Raw genomic sequence first — 19,996 nt, 5'->3', positions numbered from 1 at the left:
AAACAATTAGCCTGAATTAGGACTAGTTGTCATCATTTTTTTTCACATAGCCACGGTTTTTTCTATGGTCTGTTTTTGGGCCATTAATGTAGTTTGGTAACAGCATTATGCTTAAAAATGTTCATCTTTTACTGTTACCTGTTGTGGATCACAAAGTTTAAAACTACTTAAAAACACACACAAACACAACAAAGTAACTCCACCATGTGTCTATCCGGTCTTTAAGTGATGACGTGATCAATCCTACTTCTGGGCCCAAACTACTCTGCGTTTAATAAGGCTGTTGTGTTTTTAACATGTTTTAATGCTTTGTAACTTGTTCTATTTAATCTCAACAAGCCCCTTACAAAAAGTAAGTGATCACTGTCGGCCTCTCTCAGTTTTTATTACAACTATTCATTTTAAAGCTCAGTTTTTAAAACCTTACCATGTAACTACAGTCCAGGCAATGCAGCAGCACATTAATGACTAACCTGTATGTGGATGGATTATCTCAGTTGTTCTCTTGACTGAAGTTTGGTCCGTTTACAGCATCCTGCCATGCCACTGCATTTTTCCCTAACCATCGGGAAGCTACGGTGGCCCTGAGAGGCCAAACGGACTGCAACTTCAGAAAACACTTGCAAAACATTAACAGTGCAGTGAATCCTGCTTGTTCCGTAATATTCAGGACTGCAAACCGAGCAGCATCACTGACTTTCAGCCTGTTGTGTTTGTGGATATATGACTGACTTTAATTATCCACAAAATCATCAGATTCTCTGTAAGATTAAGGTCGACTATCTGGCGTATAAAGTAAAGGCTTTAAAACAAAGTAAATGCTGAAAGTACAAACATCGCTAATGTCACATAACTTTGCCGGCATGTGGCCAACAGTAATGTTCTAATGTTCCTCATTATTAAACATTAGCACATAAATAAGTGACATATTATTCAGAACTTACTTTTGAAAGTTTACTCTTTGGCCACTCCACTTCTTTGAAGTGTCTCCCAGTCCCAGTGCACTTGTTAGCATGTTTTGGTTCGTGCAACTGGTCCGTCCGGTTATTGTCTCCCCAGAAACATTTCTGTTGTATTTTTTTCCTATTTCCGTTGTGTTGTGTGTGCTTTTGCAGCGTTTTTCTTTTTGCAGCATTTTTCTTTTTGCAAGTGTTTTTCTTTTTGCAGCATTTTTCTTTTTGCAAGTGTTTTTCTTTTTGCAGCATTTTTCTTTTTGCAAGTGTTTTCTGAAGTTGCAGTCCGTTTGGCCTCTCAGGGCCACCGTACCTTTGTTTGGCCTGCTAGAATGGTGCCCGGAGGCCACGCCCCCTCCCGTGACATCACGTTCCAAAGCCCTATAGACAATAACACCAAATTTAAAAGAAAGAAGAAGAAAAAAGAATGTTACTGTTACATTTTGTTATGACATCATTATGATGTCATAGTAGTGAATCTATAAGTAGGGGTAAGAATCCCAAACTTTCAGTCAGTTTATTTGCAACACTCAAGATTGCAGCATTCAAAGGTAAACCTGAGAAACATTTTAAAACAGTTGAACCTTTAACACAGTCACTTCATCAACACTCTAACATGTCTCAGAGTAAACACGGCAAAAGTCAACAAGCTTACGCTGGCTTTACTACAATGGACCACCAAAATCCAGAGCCAAATTCTGAAGAAACACATTTCCAGCTTCCACTCAAGAGGAAGCGAGGCCCGCATTATGCTGCACAGAATTGCAGAAGTCCCGACAGCTGCTCTCCACCAAGGAAAAAGAGACGAATCTGTGAAGAAAAAACTGTGTTGAAAAGACGATACAGTCAGATTTCAAAAGGCAGCAAAAACAACTCTGAGAGCTACTCTCCAGAGAGAAAGAGGATGAGAATAGACACTGAGAAAAAAGAAACAGCAGTGACTCCGAGCATCCAAAAAGGTTCTTCTTCAAGGACTATCCAACTCCAAGTTCAGAAAAAGAACAATATGAACTTGAGTGATACCAAAACCTCTCAAAACACACCAAAAGACAACAAGAGTCCAGAACAAGCAGCAGTGACACAGAGCATCCAGAAAAGTTATGCGCCAAGGACTTTCCAACAACTAGTTGAGAAAATGGACGTTACGACCTCGAGTGATACCATAACCTCTGAAAACACTCCAAAATACAACAAGAGGCCAGAACAAGCAGCAGTGACACAGAGCATCCAGAAAAGTTCTTCGTCAAGGACTATCCAACACGTAGTTGAGAAAATGGACGTTACGACCTCGAGTGATACCATAACCTCTGAAAACACTCCAAAATACAACAAGAGGCCAGAACAAGCAGCAGTGACACAGAGCATCCAGAAAAGTTCTTTGTCAAGGAATATCCGACACGTAGTTGAGAAAATTAACGTTACGACCTCGAGTGATACCATAACCTCTGAAAACACTCCAAAATACAACAAGAGGCCAGAACAAGCAGCAGTGACACAGAGCATCCAGAAAAGTTATGCGCCAAGGACTTTCCAACAACTAGTTGAGAAAATGGACGTTACGACCTCGAGTGATACCATAACCTCTGAAAACACTCCAAAATACAACAAGAGGCCAGAACAAGCAGCAGTGACACAGAGCATCCAGAAAAGTTATGCGCCAAGGACTTTCCAACAACTAGTTGAGAAAATGAACGTTACGACCTCGAGTGATACCATAACCTCTGAAAACACTCCAAAATACAACAAGAGGCCAGAACAAGCAGCAGTGACACAGAGCATCCAGAAAAGTTCTTCGTCAAGGACTATCCAACACGTAGTTGAGAAAATGGACAATATGACCTTGAGTGATACCAAAACCTCTGAAAACACACTGAAAGACAACAAGAGGCCAGAACAAGCAGCAGTGACACAGAGCATCCAGAAAAGTTCTTCGTCAAGGACTATCCAACAACTAGTTGAGAAAATGGACAATATGACCTTGAGTGATACCAAAACCTCTGAAAACACACTGAAAGACAACAAGAGGCCAGAACAAGCAGCAGTGACACAGAGCATCCGAAAAAGTTTTCCGCCAAAGAATATCCAACACCTAGTTAAAACAATGAACGATATGACCTTGGGTGATACCAAAACATCTGAAAACACACTGAAAGACAACAAGAGGCCAGAACAATCAGTAGTGACACAGAGCATCCAAAAAAGTCCCTGGTCCAGGACTATCCGACTCCCAGGTCAGAAAACAAACGATACGGCCTTGAGCGATACCAACACCTGTGAAAACACACCGAAAAAGAAAGAGAGCCCAGAAGACCAGAGAGAAACAAACGTGTGGATCATTGGGTCCAGTTACATTAGACGAGCCAAGGGTGAAGCAAAAGAGATTTTCGGAGAAAATTTCGGACTTAATACCAAAGTCCAGTGGTTTGGCAAACGAGGAATGCGCTGGGGGGGAGTCCTTCCTTGTTTTTATAAGGAGCTATCCACACAGAGCCCACCTGACATACTGGTAATCCATGCTGGGGGCAATGATTTGGGACTCTTTTCTGCTTATGAACTTTCTTCTGTCATTGAGAAGGAATTGATGCAATTGCACACAGAGTTCCCCTCAATGACAATTGCATATTCATCCATCAATGAGCGTCAAGTGTGGATATATGGAAATCCAGGCGAAATCAATAAGGACAGGAAGACTGTGAATGCCAGCATTAGAAAGGCTGTCAACCGCTTCGATGGAGTGATTATTGAGCATCCGCACATCAGGTTTTTTGACAACTCCATTTTTTTACACAACGGAGTTCGTTTCTCCAAGAAAGGAAATGAACTGTTTCTGACAAGCATCCGCACGGCCATCCAGAAAAGTCTTCAGTCACGTCACTGAAAACTGACTTGAGACATTTCTTTCACAGTCCAGAAAACCATACGTTGTTCATTTTAGGCAATGTGAGCAACATATAGCTAACGTGTGCTCTCTTTTTTCTTTTCCTCTGCCTCTCACCCCCCAACCAGTCATGACAGATGGCTGCCCCTTTCTTAGCCTGGTTCTGTCAAAGGTTTCTCCCTTTTTATAAGGGAGTTTTTCCTTTCCACCGTTGCCCAGCGCTTGCTATTAAAGGAGATCATTCGATTGTTGGGGTTGATAGTTTAGAATCTAAACTAAACTAATAAACATAAAACATCAGGTGAGGGGTTCACATAGCATGGAGCACTACAAAAATTACAAATAAAAACATGTAATTGGTGGCAAATCAAAAATAAAATAAAAAAAATTGAAAAATATCTCTTACTGCTCTGTTTATTTCCTTAAATGAACACTTGTACTTTTTGTCATAGAAGAATAAGAATATTAATATAAATATGAACACCAAGGCGTTCCCAGGCCAGCCGAGAGATATAATCTCTCCAGCCTGTCTTGGGTCTGCCCCGGGGCCAAATGCCTGGTGGCACCCTTGCCTCCATGGGCACCTTAACTCATCACTTTTGGCGCAGAGAATGTATTTTATGAACTAATATTAGTAGGCTGAAGCCTTTTATTTGAGCTGTGATTGTTTTTGTTATTAAGATACATATTAATATGTTTTTTTAAGGATCAAGATGTGGGTTTGTTTTTCCAGCTTTGTTAACAGTTGTTTTTTCAGAGATCAGATGTCCTCACAGGACAACATATACAAAAATATGATTTTACAGAATATGATGCATTGGTGTGGATTAAACAGTGTAATAGTTTTGATATTTACCTTAAAGAGCAGTAACCTTAATCAATATTGCACAGATAGAGAAAATCAGCAAAGTTATTGGCTTTAGTTTTGATATTTTGCCAGTAAAACAGTTTTATGTCTCCTGAGGTCTTTTCATTGTTTTATTGTTTCTTTTGCTAAAGAAAAATATCCCTGCCATTCCTCATTGTTAGCTAATCATGAATCCATCACTGGATCACACCCAATTGCTAGCACAATAATCATGTTTAAGGTTGTGAGCTGGTGTCTGATTTGTGTTTTCGTTAAATTAAGGCATCATCTGCACAAATGAACCACTTCATCAGAAAACAGAAAACTAAGTGTCTGTCATGGTCCTGAGTCTGTGTTGCCTTATGCTTTTGTTCATTCCGAGTATGTATTCTGCTGTGATTTTGCCATTTGTTAGGTTTCTGTTCTTTACCTGCCTGCTCCCACTTCTGTGTTCCCTCTGTCTGTCCTCGGTGTTATTGTGTCTACTTATGAGTCCGCCTGTCAAGTTCAGTGCCCTGTCTGGTTCTCTGTCCTGTTTTATTCTGAAAGTTCATGTTTCATGTCAGTGTGTTCAGTTTTACCACTCCCCTGTCTCGTTAGCCTAATTTCTCCCAGCTGTGTCTCCCTCCCTCCTCCTCAATCACCATGCTAACCAGGTCTTCATCTATTGGAGATTGTTCTCCTGAGGAAAGACAATAAAGACAAAGCACAAATATAAATATCACACACGGAACGTATTACAGTTGTATAATATTGTTATATCATTTAGTAACATTACTGCATCCTATATTATCATTGCATTTGATGGCTCACCTGGTCTTGCTCCACAATTGGTGTTCCCCTTATTCTCATGCAAAGCTCTGTAGTGCCTAAGCATGGATGAGGTGTTGTTGTTATATCCCAGCTCCCTGGCACATAGCAAACACTTCACCTTGTACAAAAGTAAAGCCGCTTAACATAAATTGTATTGCACCATCATTATTATGAAAATACATCTTCTGTAGAAATTTACATACCTTGTTGGGAGGAATAAAATCAAAATGTTCCCACACAGGGGAGGACATCCTCCTCTTCTTAGCTGGCTCCATTCTCTCCTGACTTTCTCTCCTCACTCTCATAAACCTCCAAACTGTCTCCAAACTCTCACTAACCGCAACTCTCCATCAAACACCTACATTTTGAATGAAGTCTGAGGGGTTTATATTGCTGTCATATCTCGCGACAAAGTTCGAACCACTTCATGAACCAGTCACGTGGTACAGCCGGGCAGCGAGGCTTCGGACGTCATCATTTTCAGCTCTTCCCATAAATGAAGCAAGCCTCGATACGCGCATCGCGGAAACGCCCCCTCAATTACTCGACACAAGCTTCGAAGCCTCGATACAGAACGTCACATCACTAGTGTTTGGTTTAAGTTGAGTTCTTTAGGTTTCCCCAGTTTAGGTTTGTTTGCTCCCCGCTCTGCTCCTCCTGTTTTTGTCACCTTATCACCTCTGTAAATAAACATTCACTCGCACCCCAGCCAGTGCCTGCATTTTGGATCCTTTTCTCAATTCACCACACGACTGCTGCGCAGCCGTGAAAGTGTCTGATGCTAAAATACCACATATGTTCCCTCCTATAACAAAAATTAAAAACTAAGGATTGTTTACAGTATGATATTTTTTATCAGATATGTTCCCATTAGTTTGTGTAGGAATTATTAAACTGCATAGTGACAACCAAAAAACTGGTTCACTCACACCTTAGACCGATGTTGGACAACATGCCTTCCTCTAATGTTAAGTCAGTCTTTGCATTTTTTCCAGGTAACTCCCACAGGCATGACATGATGATTAAAGCTTGGATGTGTAATCTGTCGTGTGTATTATGTGCTCTCCAGCAAGATAAATTCATGTTTTTTATATAGTTTAACAAAACTGTTTGCAACATAGGGTACAGAGGCCTGTTGATTCAAACAGGTTTGTTTAGATGCACCTTTTTTGAGTGCATGTTTTGTATGATAAGTTTTAATCTAAATAAACACTTTAATTAGTAGCTTTAAATAACAGTCATCATACCCTGCAGAATTAGAGACGGAGCAGCCGGGCTATGTAAAAAGCATCCAAAATGCCGAAAAAGATAAAAAGATTGCATACCTGGAAAGTAAGGTCGCTGACCTGGAACAATACTCCAGGATAAACGACGTCATCATCACTGGGCTCCATATTAAACCCCGGTCATACGCTCAGGCGGTGACCGCTGACAGCAACGAGGAACCTGGAGAGCTTGACATTAGCTCCACGGAACAACAGGTGGCTGCTTTCCTGCGGTCCAAAGGGATTGCCCTGGACTGTAACTCTGTCGAAGCATGCCACCCTCTTCCCAGGAGGAACGGCAACATACCGGCTATTATTATTAAGGTTTGTAAATCGAAAGCACAAGATTACGCTGCTGAAACAAGGAAGAAAATTAAAAGGATCTAATGTCTTTATCAATGAACATCTAACCAAACACAACGCTGAAATAGCCAAAAAAGCGCGACACCTTAAGAAGCTGGGAAAAATCCAAGGCACTTGGACGACGAACTGCAAAATATTCATTAAACTAAACGGATCACCAGAGGAAGCCAAAGTTCTGACCATTAAAAATATGGCGGATCTCGAAAAATATCAGTGAGCAACACGATCTGGACGGCAAACAAGGTAACAGACAACCACACACTCACTTATGACACACACTGGAAGGAAGAACTCAGATACATCTGGAAGAATCAGCTGCATCAGTCAGACAGTTGCAGAATATGATCAATTGGAACTGAAAACATTTAACTATATGGATCACAATACACACGACTTGGAATATGAAATAGATCCAGACAACAACTTTTTCTCATCTAACAATAACAATTGCTGCTACTATACAAATAAAGACTACAATCAGAGGATTAAAACTGAGAATAAATTATCAATTATCCACTTTAACTGTAGAAGTCTCTATGCTAATTTTAGTCATATCAAAGAATATCTTAACCAGTTTTCACATCCATTTAGTGTCATTGCCTTATCAGAAACTTGGATCAATATGGAAAAAGGAACAGACTTTGAACTGGAGGGTTATGAATTCACATTTATAACTAGGCGAAACAAAGGAGGAGGAGGAGTGGCCTTGTATGTGGACAAATCCTTGAAATTTAATGTGGTGGAAAAGATGACGATGGTGATTGATAATGTACTAGAATGTATTACAGTTGAAATTTGTAAAGAAAAAAGTAAAAATGTAATCATTAGCTGTATATACAGAGCTCCAGGTAGTAGTATTGAGACATTTAAAGACTGGATAGAAGAAACATTTATTGAAATAGCTCGCAAAAAAGTTTTCATTTGTGGAGACTTCAATATTGATTTGCTAAACCCAAATAAACATAAAACCACTGAGGAATTTATAAACACAATGCACTGTATGAATCTATTCCCTAAAATTACTAGACCTACCAGGATTACATCACATTGTGCAACTCTCATAGACAACATTTTTGCAAATGACATTGAAAATAAGACTGTAAGTGGACTCCTGATTAACGACATAAGTGACCATCTTCCAATTTTTACAATCTATGATAGGAATTACAAGATCAATAAAATGGACAGTAAAAAAGAGTACAGACGAGTAAGAACAGAAGAAAGAATGAATGCATTTAAAAAAGATTTATTGAAGGAAAACTGGGGTGAAGTATATCAGGAACAGGACGTTAATAGTGCTTATAATAAATTCCTTAGAATATTTACATTACTGTACAATACCAACTGTCCAATAAAGCAATATAGTAGGAAACAGAAATATATGGACTGTCCATGGATAACAAAAGGTCTGCAAAATGCATGTATAAAGAAAAATGCTCTATACAGAGAGTTCTTAAGAACGAGAACTAAAGATGCTGAAATCAGATACAAAAGATATAAAAATAGGTTAACTAATATACTTAGATTTAGTAAAAAGGAATACTATAAGAAGCAATTAGATATAAATAGAAATAATAATAAAAGATTATGGGAAATCCTGAACAGTGTTATAAAATGTGGGACTGGACAAAAGAACTATCCCAAGTATTTCATTTGTAATGACCATGAAGAATACAATATGGATGTTGTGGCAAATAGTCTCAATGAATTCTTTGTAACTGCTGGACCAAATTTAGCAAGAACAATCACTCATCCTGGGAAAGCACAGGAAAAACCCGTTACACTGATTGACAGAAATCCATATTCTATGTTTCTCACAGCCGTTGATGAAAATGAAGTTCTTGAAATTGTCAAAAAATGTAAAAATCACAAATCTTTGGATTGTAATGATATTGATATGATAGTGGTTAAAAGAGTCATTGAGGCTATTATAAAACCATTTACATACATCTGTAATTTATCATTTCAAACTGGTCGATTTCCAGACAGAATGAAAATAGCAAAAGTTATACCTCTATACAAATCTGGAAACAAACACCATTTCACAAACTACAGGCCTGTCTCTTTACTACCTCAATTCTCAAAAGTTCTTGAAAAACTGTTTAAAAACAGACTGGAAAAATTTATAGATAAACATAAACTACTCACTGAGAGTCAGTACGGATTCAGATCAAGCAGATCAACATCATCGGCACTATTAGATTCAATAGAATACATCACAAATTCCATAGACAAAAAGCAATATGTGGCTGGGTTATTCATAGACTTGACAAAGGCATTTGACACTATAGATCATGATATATTAATAAGAAAACTGGAACGTTATGGTGTCAGAGGGGTAGTTTTAGATTGGGTCCGGAGTTATTTAAGTGACAGAAAGCAGTTTGTGAAAATAAATGGTGGTTGCTCCTTATGTATGGACATTGCTTGTGGTGTACCCCAAGGGTCAGTTTTGGGTCCAAAATTCTTCAACTTGTACATTAACGACATCTGTAAAGTGTCCAAAGTATTAAAAATGGTTCTCTTTGCTGACGATACAAACATTTTTTGCTCTGGTGATGATCTGCAGAATTTATTGGAGGATATGACTAATGAAATAAGTAAAGTGAAGTTCTGGCTTGATAAAAACAAATTATCATTAAATTTGAATAAATCTAAACTTATGTTATTTGGAAATAGTAGTTTAAATACAAATGCAAAGATTCAAATAAATGGTGTTGATATTGAAAGAGTCAGTGAAAATAAATTTCTGGGGGTAATAATAGATGAAAAACTTAACTGGAGAGCTCACGTAAGATATATTCATTCCAAAGTATCACGAAGCATTGCAGTACTAAACAAGGCAAAACAGGTATTCGACAGAACATCACTTCATATTCTCTACTGTTCACTGGTTTCACCATACTTAAGCTATTGTGCAGAGGTCTGGGGCAATAACTATAAAACCACATTACATTCACTTTTTACTCTTCAAAAGAAAGCAATTCGAATCATCCACAATGCAGGTTATAGGGAACATACAAACTCACTATTTTTGCAGTCTGAAATATTGAAAATTGACGATATAGTGAAATTCCAAACAGCACAAATTCTATTCAAAGCAAAAAATAAAGAACTGCCAGGTAATATTCAGAGTATGTTTTTTTTGAAAGAAGGAAGTTATAATTTAAGGGGTTTTTGTAACTTCAAAACAATGAAGGTACGTACTACAAGAAAAGGCTTTTGTGTTTCTGTTCAAGGAGTGAAACTATGGAACAAACTGAATATGGAATTAAAGCAATGTCCAAACATAAAACTGTTCAAAAAGAGTTATAAAAATATGATCTTCTCGATCTATAAAGAAAAGGAAAATATTTAAATTAAGTGAATGTCTCTATTTAAAAACAAACAAACAAAAAATTCATGATGTGATATTATAGTATATCAGAAATCTGTTCACTATTTTTATTACAAATTATATCAGTAAGGAAGCTGACTAAATATTCACTGATAATTTATGGGACAGGGGTGGGATTAAATAAGTGTATACTTCTTCCCACTCCCTTTCAACATGTAAATTAATCAGAATGTTTTTTTGTATGTAATTTGTATAGTATATTTTTTTTCTCTCATTTCTTTTCTAAATGTACTTGTATATTGTTCACATGTTGAAATAAATTACCAATCAATCAATCAATCAATAAGGGGGCGTGTTCGCAGTCATGTCCAGAGACACTCCACCACGAGTTACTACTGAGCAGACTCTGGCTCCAAAAGTGGAACATGGCAGCGCCCACAAGCGGGATATTTTGGCTTCATTTTCGCAGAATGGGAGGAAGTGCTGTCAGCATCCAGTCTGGTAATAGAAATGGTTCTAATCTTTACAGTTTCTCAGATTGTAGTTTCTCAGGCAGCTTGTTAACATAATCAGCCCTTCACCTTCTTACCAGAATCATACAGTCTAAAACCTGCACGCCTCATCTGGGTAAGAAAGATGAAGTCATTGTGGAAGGACCTAGAACCTCCATTCCTTCTATCAGTGATTTAATGAAAAGACCTCTGTGTCTATGAGAAAGTCTATTTTATGAATTTGGGCCATACTTTGCCTAAGAAAAGGAGTATGCTCACTGGCTGACATGCAAGCTGTTTCACAGTCATAGCCGTCCTCTTGTCACTGTGGGTTGTTTTTTTTTTTTTAAATCCAAGATAGCAACGGTGACAACATTTGTCTTAAACACTCGTGATCAGACTTCATCAACCAATCATGGTAGTCTTCAGCATCTTTTAAATTGTCTGTGGTCCAAGTATGGTCACTTCTGGCTCTCCTCAGTGTCACCTCACCTCTTCATTTGTGTGCAGGACGGCCAGTAGCTGGTCCTGCGGGGAGAGCAGAGCGCCTTCTTTCTGCAGAGAGAGACGAGGCAGGAGGCCACATTTCTGGTAGTAACGCTGAGCTGCCTGCTCACACAGCCACGACACAGAGCAGGAGTTGGCCTCACTGGGATGCAGAGCAATGACCGGCGATTAAACAGAAATTAAAAACAAAACAACAACAACAACAAAAAAACACTATACCAATCAGATTGGGATTTATTTTTATGTACTGCTCAAACTTAAAACTTTTCACCGACCTTTGTGGAACTGGGATCAGGAAGACGTCTTCCTGAACCCGGACCCTCATTCTGATTGGTGGAGGAAGTGACGTGGGCATAGGAGCAACCAAAGTTTGAGTTGGAGGCTAGAGTAAACAAAATAAAACATTCAAGCACTGTTAAAACATCTGTATTTAATGTCGTCAACTCTTTGTAGAAAGACAAAGCAGAGTCTGTGGAGGGATCAGAAAGTCTAAACATCAGGAAAGTAAAAGTTTGTCAGGTGATGCTACAAAACACCAAGGTATAACTATATATAAGATCCGAAATGGGCGATGTCATCTTTTACTCGTGGACAAAGCCCACGGCATCCAGGCTGCAGAAATATGTAAAAACAGCTCGCCCGTTTTGATCAGCTCGCGCTCATTTACTTCCACATTCATCACTGTTCAAAATGAATCAGAAATGAAGACACATCATCTTCAAGTTATATCCCCTAGTGACACTGAATTATAGTTATTCTCTCACTGAGTGTGCATTTCCTGAATAATTCATGTGTAGTCTCACTCTGACTATCACCTTTTCACACTTGGAGTGACTTATTCACAATCACTGTGTTGTGTGTATTTCCTTAGTTAGTGTTACTCCATCCGTAACTAACAAACAGCAAAAGAGCATTCCACTTCTGACCTAAGCATGGATAAGGAGAGGTGGGGGCGGTGTGTCTGATCTCCAATCGTCATCATCTGCATCCCCAAGCTGTTCTTTCTCTGAGAGAGGCCTCTACTGGACAGGGAGGAAACTGCAGATCCTGAAAGAAAAAGGGCACAACAAGCTAGAAAAGTGGGAAAAGCACGAAAAAGAAAAACCAAACAAACCCAGTCTAATCTGCAGGCCGTGTCCGAGTTCAAATACTTGTTTTGAATTCCAGCTGCAGAAGATAAGGCAGTTTCCTCTACTCTTGGCCCAGATGAGTGTGGTAAAAAGCAAACTTACAAATCAGATGTCCTTGCAGAGCCTTAACTCCATCCTGTACATCCGATATGGACTGAAGCTGTCTGGTGAGGCTTGCTATGAACACCAGCTGCCTGATAATGTTGATGACCCACTCTTTCTGTGAGCCAGCACAGCCTGTGTGTGTGGAGGGATGTCGGGAAAAAAACAAAACAAAAAAACAAAAAAACAATTAGCCTGAATTAGGACTAGTTGTCATCATTTTTTTTCACATAGCCACGGTTTTTTCTATGGTCTGTTTTTGGGCCATTAATGTAGTTTGGTAACAGCATTATGCTTAAAAATGTTCATCTTTTACTGTTACCTGTTGTGGATCACAAAGTTTAAAACTACTTAAAAACACACACAAACACAACAAAGTAACTCCACCATGTGTCTATCCGGTCTTTAAGTGATGACGTGATCAATCCTACTTCTGGGCCCAAACTACTCTGCGTTTAATAAGGCTGTTGTGTTTTTAACATGTTTTAATGCTTTGTAACTTGTTCTATTTAATCTCAACAAGCCCCTTACAAAAAGTAAGTGATCACTGTCGGCCTCTCTCAGTTTTTATTACAACTATTCATTTTAAAGCTCAGTTTTTAAAACCTTACCATGTAACTACAGCCCAGGCAATGCAGCAGCACATTAATGACTAACCTGTATGTGGATGGATTATCTCAGTTGTTCTCTTGACTGAAGTTTGGTCCGTTTACAGCATCCTGCCATGCCACTGCATTTGTCCCTAACCATCGGGAACCCTCACCTTAATTCTTATCCAGTGGAAAAAAGTTCCCCTTCATCACTGTGTTAATGTTATGCTAACATAGCTGTTTCGCTAGTCACATAGCACATCACTATATACCAGCAAGCCAAACTTCAGTAACCCTACAAACATCACTGCTGCTTACTTTCCTGTCTTCATGTATGTCAGAAGTGATAGCAGAGCTGTGCCTTTTAATTTGTTTTAGAAATCCCTCAGTCAGAACCTGGTATATTATATTTAGACGGAAACTAGTGAGCTAACTCTCTGCTAACTTCTAACTTCAGACAGATTTTTAACTCTCAGTGATCATTTGACTTTGGGACCTGCAGTGTAGTTTGGGTCCAGACATGCTAATGACCAGACTTAAAGACCAAATTTCGGGTCACTTTTGCTGGTCCCAAGCCCCAATAAAGAAGCTAGCTTGAAGCTTGACATAAAAAACAATAATTGCTAAGAAAAGTGTAATTTGTAGTTCTAAATATATTCTAAATGCATTTAGATCGTTTTTACTCACTTTATGTCTCTTCCACGATGTTACGTCTCTCTCCTATGTTGGTTACAATTACATAAGCACTTAGCAGGACAGTGGAAAAACCCAGGGCCACAGTGATACTGAGAATTCCAAGGTGTTCACTGTCTTCAGCAACCTTACGAGGGCCGGTTGAACGGCTACAGTCTTATCATACACGTGCAGTGTTCCTACAAGCCATAAGGTTACCTTGAGTGAGGAAGATGATGATTGAATGTCCGTCTGAGTCCATAGGTTGAGGTGCAAGCACATTTCTCCCATTCTCCACAGAGGGCAGTGGCGCATAGGTGTGACGTCACTAACACTTAAATTGCCTTAGAGTGATAGCAGAAAATTGTGAGCGTTACACTTGTATGCGGCTTGACGTAGGCACACATTGGCAGGGATGTGGTTGGAACGGCTGACTAGATAAGGCCTGGTGTCCAGCTAATGAAAAAGAGCCGAAAATTGGGGTGCGGCTGCGCAGGTGTGCACTTTAAATATAGCACTTTTGCCCTGTCATTCCGGGCCGCCGAGTGGCTCATGGGAACGTGACAGGCCCCATGGCAGAGATTGAGGACAGAGGGCAGTGGTTCGAATCCCATGCGGACCATATGCTGGGGACACAAAAAAAAAAAAAAAAAAAAAAAAATCCCCTGGCTCTGAAATTCACTTGCTACGCTTGCTAGAAGCCTACAGGCGAGCCTACAGAATGGGCTCTCTCTGCCTTTTTTTTTTTTTACCCCTGTCTCAAAATCTCTTCCATCAATCAATATTGGTTGTTATGGTTGCTATGGACGCCAAACACACCATGCATTGTCGCTTTCTCAATCTCTTCTTCATGTCCAAACAAACGCTCAATTTTGCCTTCATTAACACAAATTATACATCAAAATGTAGGTATTTTTCTTGCCTTTAACAAAATGGCACTGTCATTATTGTAGGAGTTGCCGTTTTCTCGCAAATGGCCTCGAAGCAACACAGTTAAAAAATGTCCACATTCAAAGTCTATGGAGACTTGAGTGAAAATGACAGCTGAAATTCTGTAACAGAGGCGTTTTCAACTCCTCATATCTCCTAGATGTATTTTTCTTTAGAGACCTGAAAACCGCCTTGATTTTTTTCCCTTTTTTATTAAAGCCTGCTGATTGTTACAGTGAAAGAATGATGTCGACAGTCCGTGTACTTTTGGAGTTACAGAACATTTTGTAAGACGAAGAAACGGCAGTTTTCACCTCTCAGTTGTGGTAAACGCTTGAAATATATTATAGGGCAGGCCGCGGCGTAGAGAACGCGCTTTGGGAGCGAGAGACCCAGGTTGAAATCTAGCCAGTGGCAGTATCTAATATCGTTCCCTAATTCACTTTATAATTACAAATTCTCAACACTTGAACATTCCCACGTGTGTTCTGATCAAAACAGTGCAAGAATGAGCTCTTTAGCTTTTGATTTACAACTTATCCACATTTCTTTGCGGACACTCCTGCATGTCACAAATACATTGCACAAAGCGCATCTGTGGCTGTGTACCATTCGTGGTGCGTTGGCTCCCTCTACTGGTACGCGCCTCATTCAAATGTCGCCACACATTTAAAATTGCAGGGTGTCTTTACACTGTCATAGCTCCTAGATAGATTTCTTCAGAGCTGAAAATCGCTGTGATTATTCACCATAGCCTGCTTTGTCTTACAGTGAAAGAACGATGTCAACGTATAGCATCGTTGGTTACTTTAATTATGTTTGTTTTTTTAAATCAAATCCTACAAAACAGGACCATTGTGACACAAAACCTCTCACACACTAACACAAACTCTTTATACAGATACAGAGCTTTACATGTATAAATAAGGCAGACAAAAATGCATAAAACACAAGCTATCCACAGACTGTCGGTGGACGCCATGTCACTTTATTTTGTTTTTATCTTGTTTCTTTTTGGTGTAGCCTCATTAAACAAAATGTTTATAAAAATGACCACTTTTATTATGAATTATTAGGAAATTAATAATTCATTATTAATTATTTATTATGAACACACCTGCCACCCTCAAGTAGAGGTGGCAGAGAAAGTGTCCGTGTGACTGAGTCCTGTCCCAGCTCTGCTTCAAGGTCTGTCGGTCCAGCTTGTTGAGGGTCTGAGAGCAAAGACGGATATCCTGGACCAGCTCTGACAAACTGTCCAGGTCTTGACTCTCCCAGGGGCCAGAGACCTGACAACCTGCAGGTTAAGCAACAAAGAATCATTTTATTTCATATCCATAATTTCCATTTTCCCCCCTATAAATATTTGACATCCAAATGTAGCCTGTTAGCTAGCATTCAGCAATGTTTTCTGCTCCATAAAATGGAAAATTAATTCACAGCTAATCTTTTTTTTAAATCTTTAAACCACACTTCTATATTGTAATGTCTGTGTGTGTAATCATCATGTAACACCTCTGTGCATACATACTAAATGTTCAAACTTAGAAATGCGTCAAAAGGAAACGCACTGATAGCAAGAAAGAAACTGTTGCCAAGTACAACTTTGCACAGGTGATAAAAACATCAAAGAAATCCAAATTGTGAATTAGTGTGAAACGGTGAATCTAAGAATAGCTTTAGAAAAAAAAAAGGAACTCCATGGAGTATCTCCAAGTTCAGACATACCTTCGAGGTTTAGAAGTGTCAGTGGTCGACGGGCCTCTCTGACAGACGCCAGGATGTTGTGAAGTCCCACTGATGTAACAGACGGATTTCCTGACAGATTCAGACTCACCAGTGTGGGACACGACGAGAGGCACCTGTAAAATAATAAGAAAAAGTCCAACAGGCCAGTAAAGAGTGACAATTTAAACAAAGGCAAAGCCCCACTAACATGAGTAATAACTGAGCCGTAGAAATGACGCCCTCACACACACACCTCGCCAAGGTAGCTACACTGCTGTCTGTCAGCCCATTTGCAGCCAGGCTGAGGTGGGTCAGAGAGCACTCGTCCTGCAAAAACACAAAAGTCTTAACCTGATTGCACAATTATATCTTTCGACAATAAATGACATTGCATGATTTTTGCGTGCACACCTGTGACAGGACTTTGGCAAGGTGTTCCAGTGCCGGGTAATCAGCAGGCCCTCTGCAGACAGCTGACAGGTCCACGTGTGTGAGGCAGTGGAGGGGCAGAGTCTTTAACACCAGCTCAAAGCCGGTGGAGCCCAGGGGATTGAGGGACAGGCACACTGCTTTCAAATGGCCTGTGCCTGAACGTTCAGAAGATGTAAAGTTAGTTGCAGTTTTGCTTATGGATGGGAGTTCAGTGAAGCTTAAGGCTTCAGTCAGCTGCTTGTTAGAGAGTCACCTGTGAGCGCGCTGGCTAGCAGCAGTCGATGCTGCTGAAGGAAATGAGCAGTGAGACCTGCAGAGACCGCTTGGCTAGCACAGGGCAGCAGGACAGCAGACAGGACAGAGACTCAGACACGCCGTCCCCCAGTGGGTTCATACTGAGGTCCAGCTCCTCCAGGAACTTTGAGTGGAAACGAGCAGAAAAAGCAAATGATCACGAGAGCCAATTCTCTCTGACAGATATCATTGATATGAATCAGGTTAGCTTGTTATTAAGATCTAAGGTAGTTATTAAGACCAGAGGTACTTAAATACAGGTTAGATGGTAAACCTGGAGCTGCCACTATTGGCTAGCTGAGGCCCTTACCGGGAATGCAGGTGCACTCTGTCCCTTTAAAGCATTTACAGCCTTCTCCAGGCCGTCCCCTGTAATGCAGTTGGCAGAAATGTCCAGCAGCTGCAGACGAGGCATGGTGAGCGTTGTGGCAATCAGCTCAGGGAGAAGGTCGTCAGACATACGGTTTCCAGAAATTCGCAGCTCCGTGAGGCTGGCCTGAAGTTTTAGGGCACGGAGGAGCGGGCTGAGGGAAGAGGCGGCCAAACCGAGACATTTGGAGTCCTGACACGGAGGAACCCCGGTCCCGAACCTCACATAGCCGGGAGACACGCTTGTTCTCATCTACAGGTAGAAAGAGATGGTACTTCATAACAGAATACAAGAATGCACATGTGTCCGTTTTATAATGCATTTCCTCTGTGTTGCTCACCCACTGCTAGACTTTGACAGGCCTTCTTGTATCGCTCAGGGAGAGGAGGGAGATCCCCACGAGCAAACGTCAGCCAGAACCCACAACACAAACCCATCAGTTATCCTGCACTGGTGCGGGAAAGTGAAGCCAAGGATTCAATCCCAAAAACTGTGATTCCTTCAGTGTCTTCTGGAAGCTGGCTCCAAAAGCAAGTCAGCATCCAGTCTGGTAATAGAAATGGTTCTAATCTTTACAGTTTCTCAGATTGTAGTTTCTCAGGCAGCTTGTTAACATAATCAGCCCTTCACCTTCTTACCAGAATCATACAGTCTAAAACCTGCACGCCTCATCTGGGTAAGAAAGATGAAGTCATTGTGGAAGGACCGAGAACCTCCATTCCTTCTATCAGTGATTTAATGAAAAGACCTCTGTGTCTATGAGAAAGTCTATTTTATGAATTTGGGCCATACTTTGCCTAAGAAAAGGAGTATGCTCACTGGCTGACATGCAAGCTGTTTCACAGTCATAGCCGTCCTCTTGTCACTGTGGGGTTTTTTTTTTTTTTTAATCCAACCTCACCTCTTCATTTGTGTGCAGGACGGCCAGTAGCTGGTCCTGCGGGGAGAGCAGAGCGCCTTCTTTCTGCAGAGAGAGACGAGGCAGGAGGCCACATTTCTGGTAGTAACGCTGAGCTGCCTGCTCACACAGCCACGACACAGAGCAGGAGTTGGCCTCACTGGGATGCAGAGCAATGACCGGCGATTAAACAGAAATTAAAAACAACAACAACAACAACAACAAAAAAACACTATACCAATCAGATTGGGATTTATTTTTATGTACTGCTCAAACTTAAAACTTTTCACCGACCTTTGTGGAACTGGGATCAGGAAGACGTCTTCCTGAACCCGGACCCTCATTCTGATTGGTGGAGGAAGTGACGTGGGCATAGGAGCAACCAAAGTTTGAGTTGGAGGCTAGAGTAAACAAAATAAAACATTCAAGCACTGTTAAAACATCTGTATTTAATGTCGTCAACTCTTTGTAGAAAGACAAAGCAGAGTCTGTGGAGGGATCAGAAAGTCTAAACATCAGGAAAGTAAAAGTTTGTCAGGTGATGCTACAAAACACCAAGGTATAACTATATATAAGATCCGAAATGGGCGATGTCATCTTTTACTCCTGGACAAAGCCCACGGCATCCAGGCTGCAGAAATATGTAAAAACAGCTCGCCCGTTTTGATCAGCTCGCGCTCATTTACTTCCACATTCATCACTGTTCAAAATGAATCAGAAATGAAGACACATCATCTTCAAGTTATATCCCCTAGTGACACTGAATTATAGTTATTCTCTCACTGAATGTGCATTTCCTGAATAATTCATGTGTAGTCTCACTCTGACTATCACCTTTTCACACTTGGAGTGACTTATTCACAATCACTGTGTTGTGTGTATTTCCTTAGTTAGTGTTACTCCATCCGTAACTAACAAACAGCAAAAGAGCATTCCACTTCTGACCTAAGCATGGATAAGGAGAGGTGGGGGCGGTGTGTCTGATCTCCAATCGTCATCATCTGCATCCCCAAGCTGTTCTTTCTCTGAGAGAGGCCTCTACTGGACAGGGAGGAAACTGCAGATCCTGAAAGAAAAAGGGCACAACAAGCTAGAAAAGTGGGAAAAGCACGAAAAAGAAAAACCAAACAAACCCAGTCTAATCTGCAGGCCGTGTCCGAGTTCAAATACTTGTTTTGAATTCCAGCTGCAGAAGATAAGGCAGTTTCCTCTACTCTTGGCCCAGATGAGTGTGGTAAAAAGCAAACTTACAAATCAGATGTCCTTGCAGAGCCTTAACTCCATCCTGTACATCCGATATGGACTGAAGCTGTCTGGTGAGGCTTGCTATGAACACCAGCTGCCTGATAATGTTGATGACCCACTCTTTCTGTGAGCCAGCACAGCCTGTGTGTGT

At 40.4% G+C, this 19,996-nt stretch overlaps 2 protein-coding genes and 1 pseudogene across 6 annotated transcripts; 1 reads left to right on the top strand and 2 right to left on the bottom strand.

The window, feature by feature from the left end:
- Window positions 1-25: 25 nt before the first annotated feature.
- On the bottom strand, window positions 26-12,019 carry LOC146550410 (tonsoku-like protein). 4 transcript variants are annotated; one of them, XR_014890154.1, is made up of 4 exons: window positions 11,730-12,019; window positions 11,440-11,596; window positions 1,609-1,763; window positions 26-1,334 (listed from the first exon to the last, which is right to left on the bottom strand). XR_014890154.1 is itself a non-coding variant. In XM_085259667.1 (3 exons), exons 1-3 carry the CDS (start codon window positions 11,807-11,809, stop codon window positions 1,320-1,322), a joined length of 252 nt encoding a protein of 83 aa, XP_085115793.1. In that variant the 5' UTR covers window positions 11,810-12,019; the 3' UTR covers window positions 26-1,319. The 4 variants fall into 4 exon arrangements, 2 of the variants coding, with proteins under 2 accessions (XP_085115793.1, XP_085115792.1); XR_014890155.1 differs by lacking the exons at window positions 11,440-11,596; window positions 11,730-12,019 and having other exon boundaries at window positions 26-584; window positions 945-1,334; window positions 1,609-2,563; XM_085259667.1 differs by lacking the exon at window positions 1,609-1,763.
- Window positions 2,649-4,214, top strand: LOC146550411 (uncharacterized). Its single transcript, XM_085259665.1, has one exon. The coding sequence runs from the start codon at window positions 2,779-2,781 to the stop codon at window positions 3,829-3,831; it is 1,053 nt and encodes a 350-aa protein (XP_085115791.1). The 5' UTR covers window positions 2,649-2,778; the 3' UTR covers window positions 3,832-4,214.
- Window positions 12,020-15,670: 3,651 nt separating the features above from the next.
- Window positions 15,671-18,974, bottom strand: LOC146550409 (tonsoku-like protein; annotated as a pseudogene). Its single transcript, XR_014890161.1, has 9 exons — window positions 18,895-18,974; window positions 18,604-18,760; window positions 18,043-18,152; window positions 17,643-17,954; window positions 17,292-17,456; window positions 17,018-17,193; window positions 16,860-16,933; window positions 16,607-16,740; window positions 15,671-16,175 (listed from the first exon to the last, which is right to left on the bottom strand). The product of XR_014890161.1 is annotated as a tonsoku-like protein (transcript).
- Between the last annotated feature and the right edge of the window lie 1,022 nt (window positions 18,975-19,996).

This window comes from Mchenga conophoros, linkage group LG20 (genome assembly GCF_057382185.1).
Source record: "Mchenga conophoros isolate Kocher_MC1m ecotype Shallow Benthic linkage group LG20, M_conophoros_male_GT1.1, whole genome shotgun sequence".
In the NCBI taxonomy this organism is placed as follows: Eukaryota; Metazoa; Chordata; class Actinopteri; order Cichliformes; family Cichlidae; genus Mchenga; species Mchenga conophoros.
This window is presented reverse-complemented; position numbering and strand designations above follow the sequence as displayed.

Bases quoted from the DNA above. Each gene is read 5' to 3' on its own strand.
- LOC146550411 (XM_085259665.1), top strand. From the start codon at position 2,779: ATGGACAATATGACCTTGAGTGATACCAAAACCTCTGAAAACACACTG.
- LOC146550410 (XM_085259666.1), bottom strand. From the start codon at position 11,809: ATGCCCACGTCACTTCCTCCACCAATCAGAATGAGGGTCCGGGTTCAG. The intron at 11,597-11,729 runs GTCGGTGAAAAG...TCTGCATCCCAG, and splicing joins CTGATCCCAGTTCCACAAAG to TGAGGCCAACTCCTGCTCTG. The intron at 1,764-11,439 runs GTGAGGTGACAC...TTTTCTTCACAG, and splicing joins TCCTGCACACAAATGAAGAG to ATTCGTCTCTTTTTCCTTGG.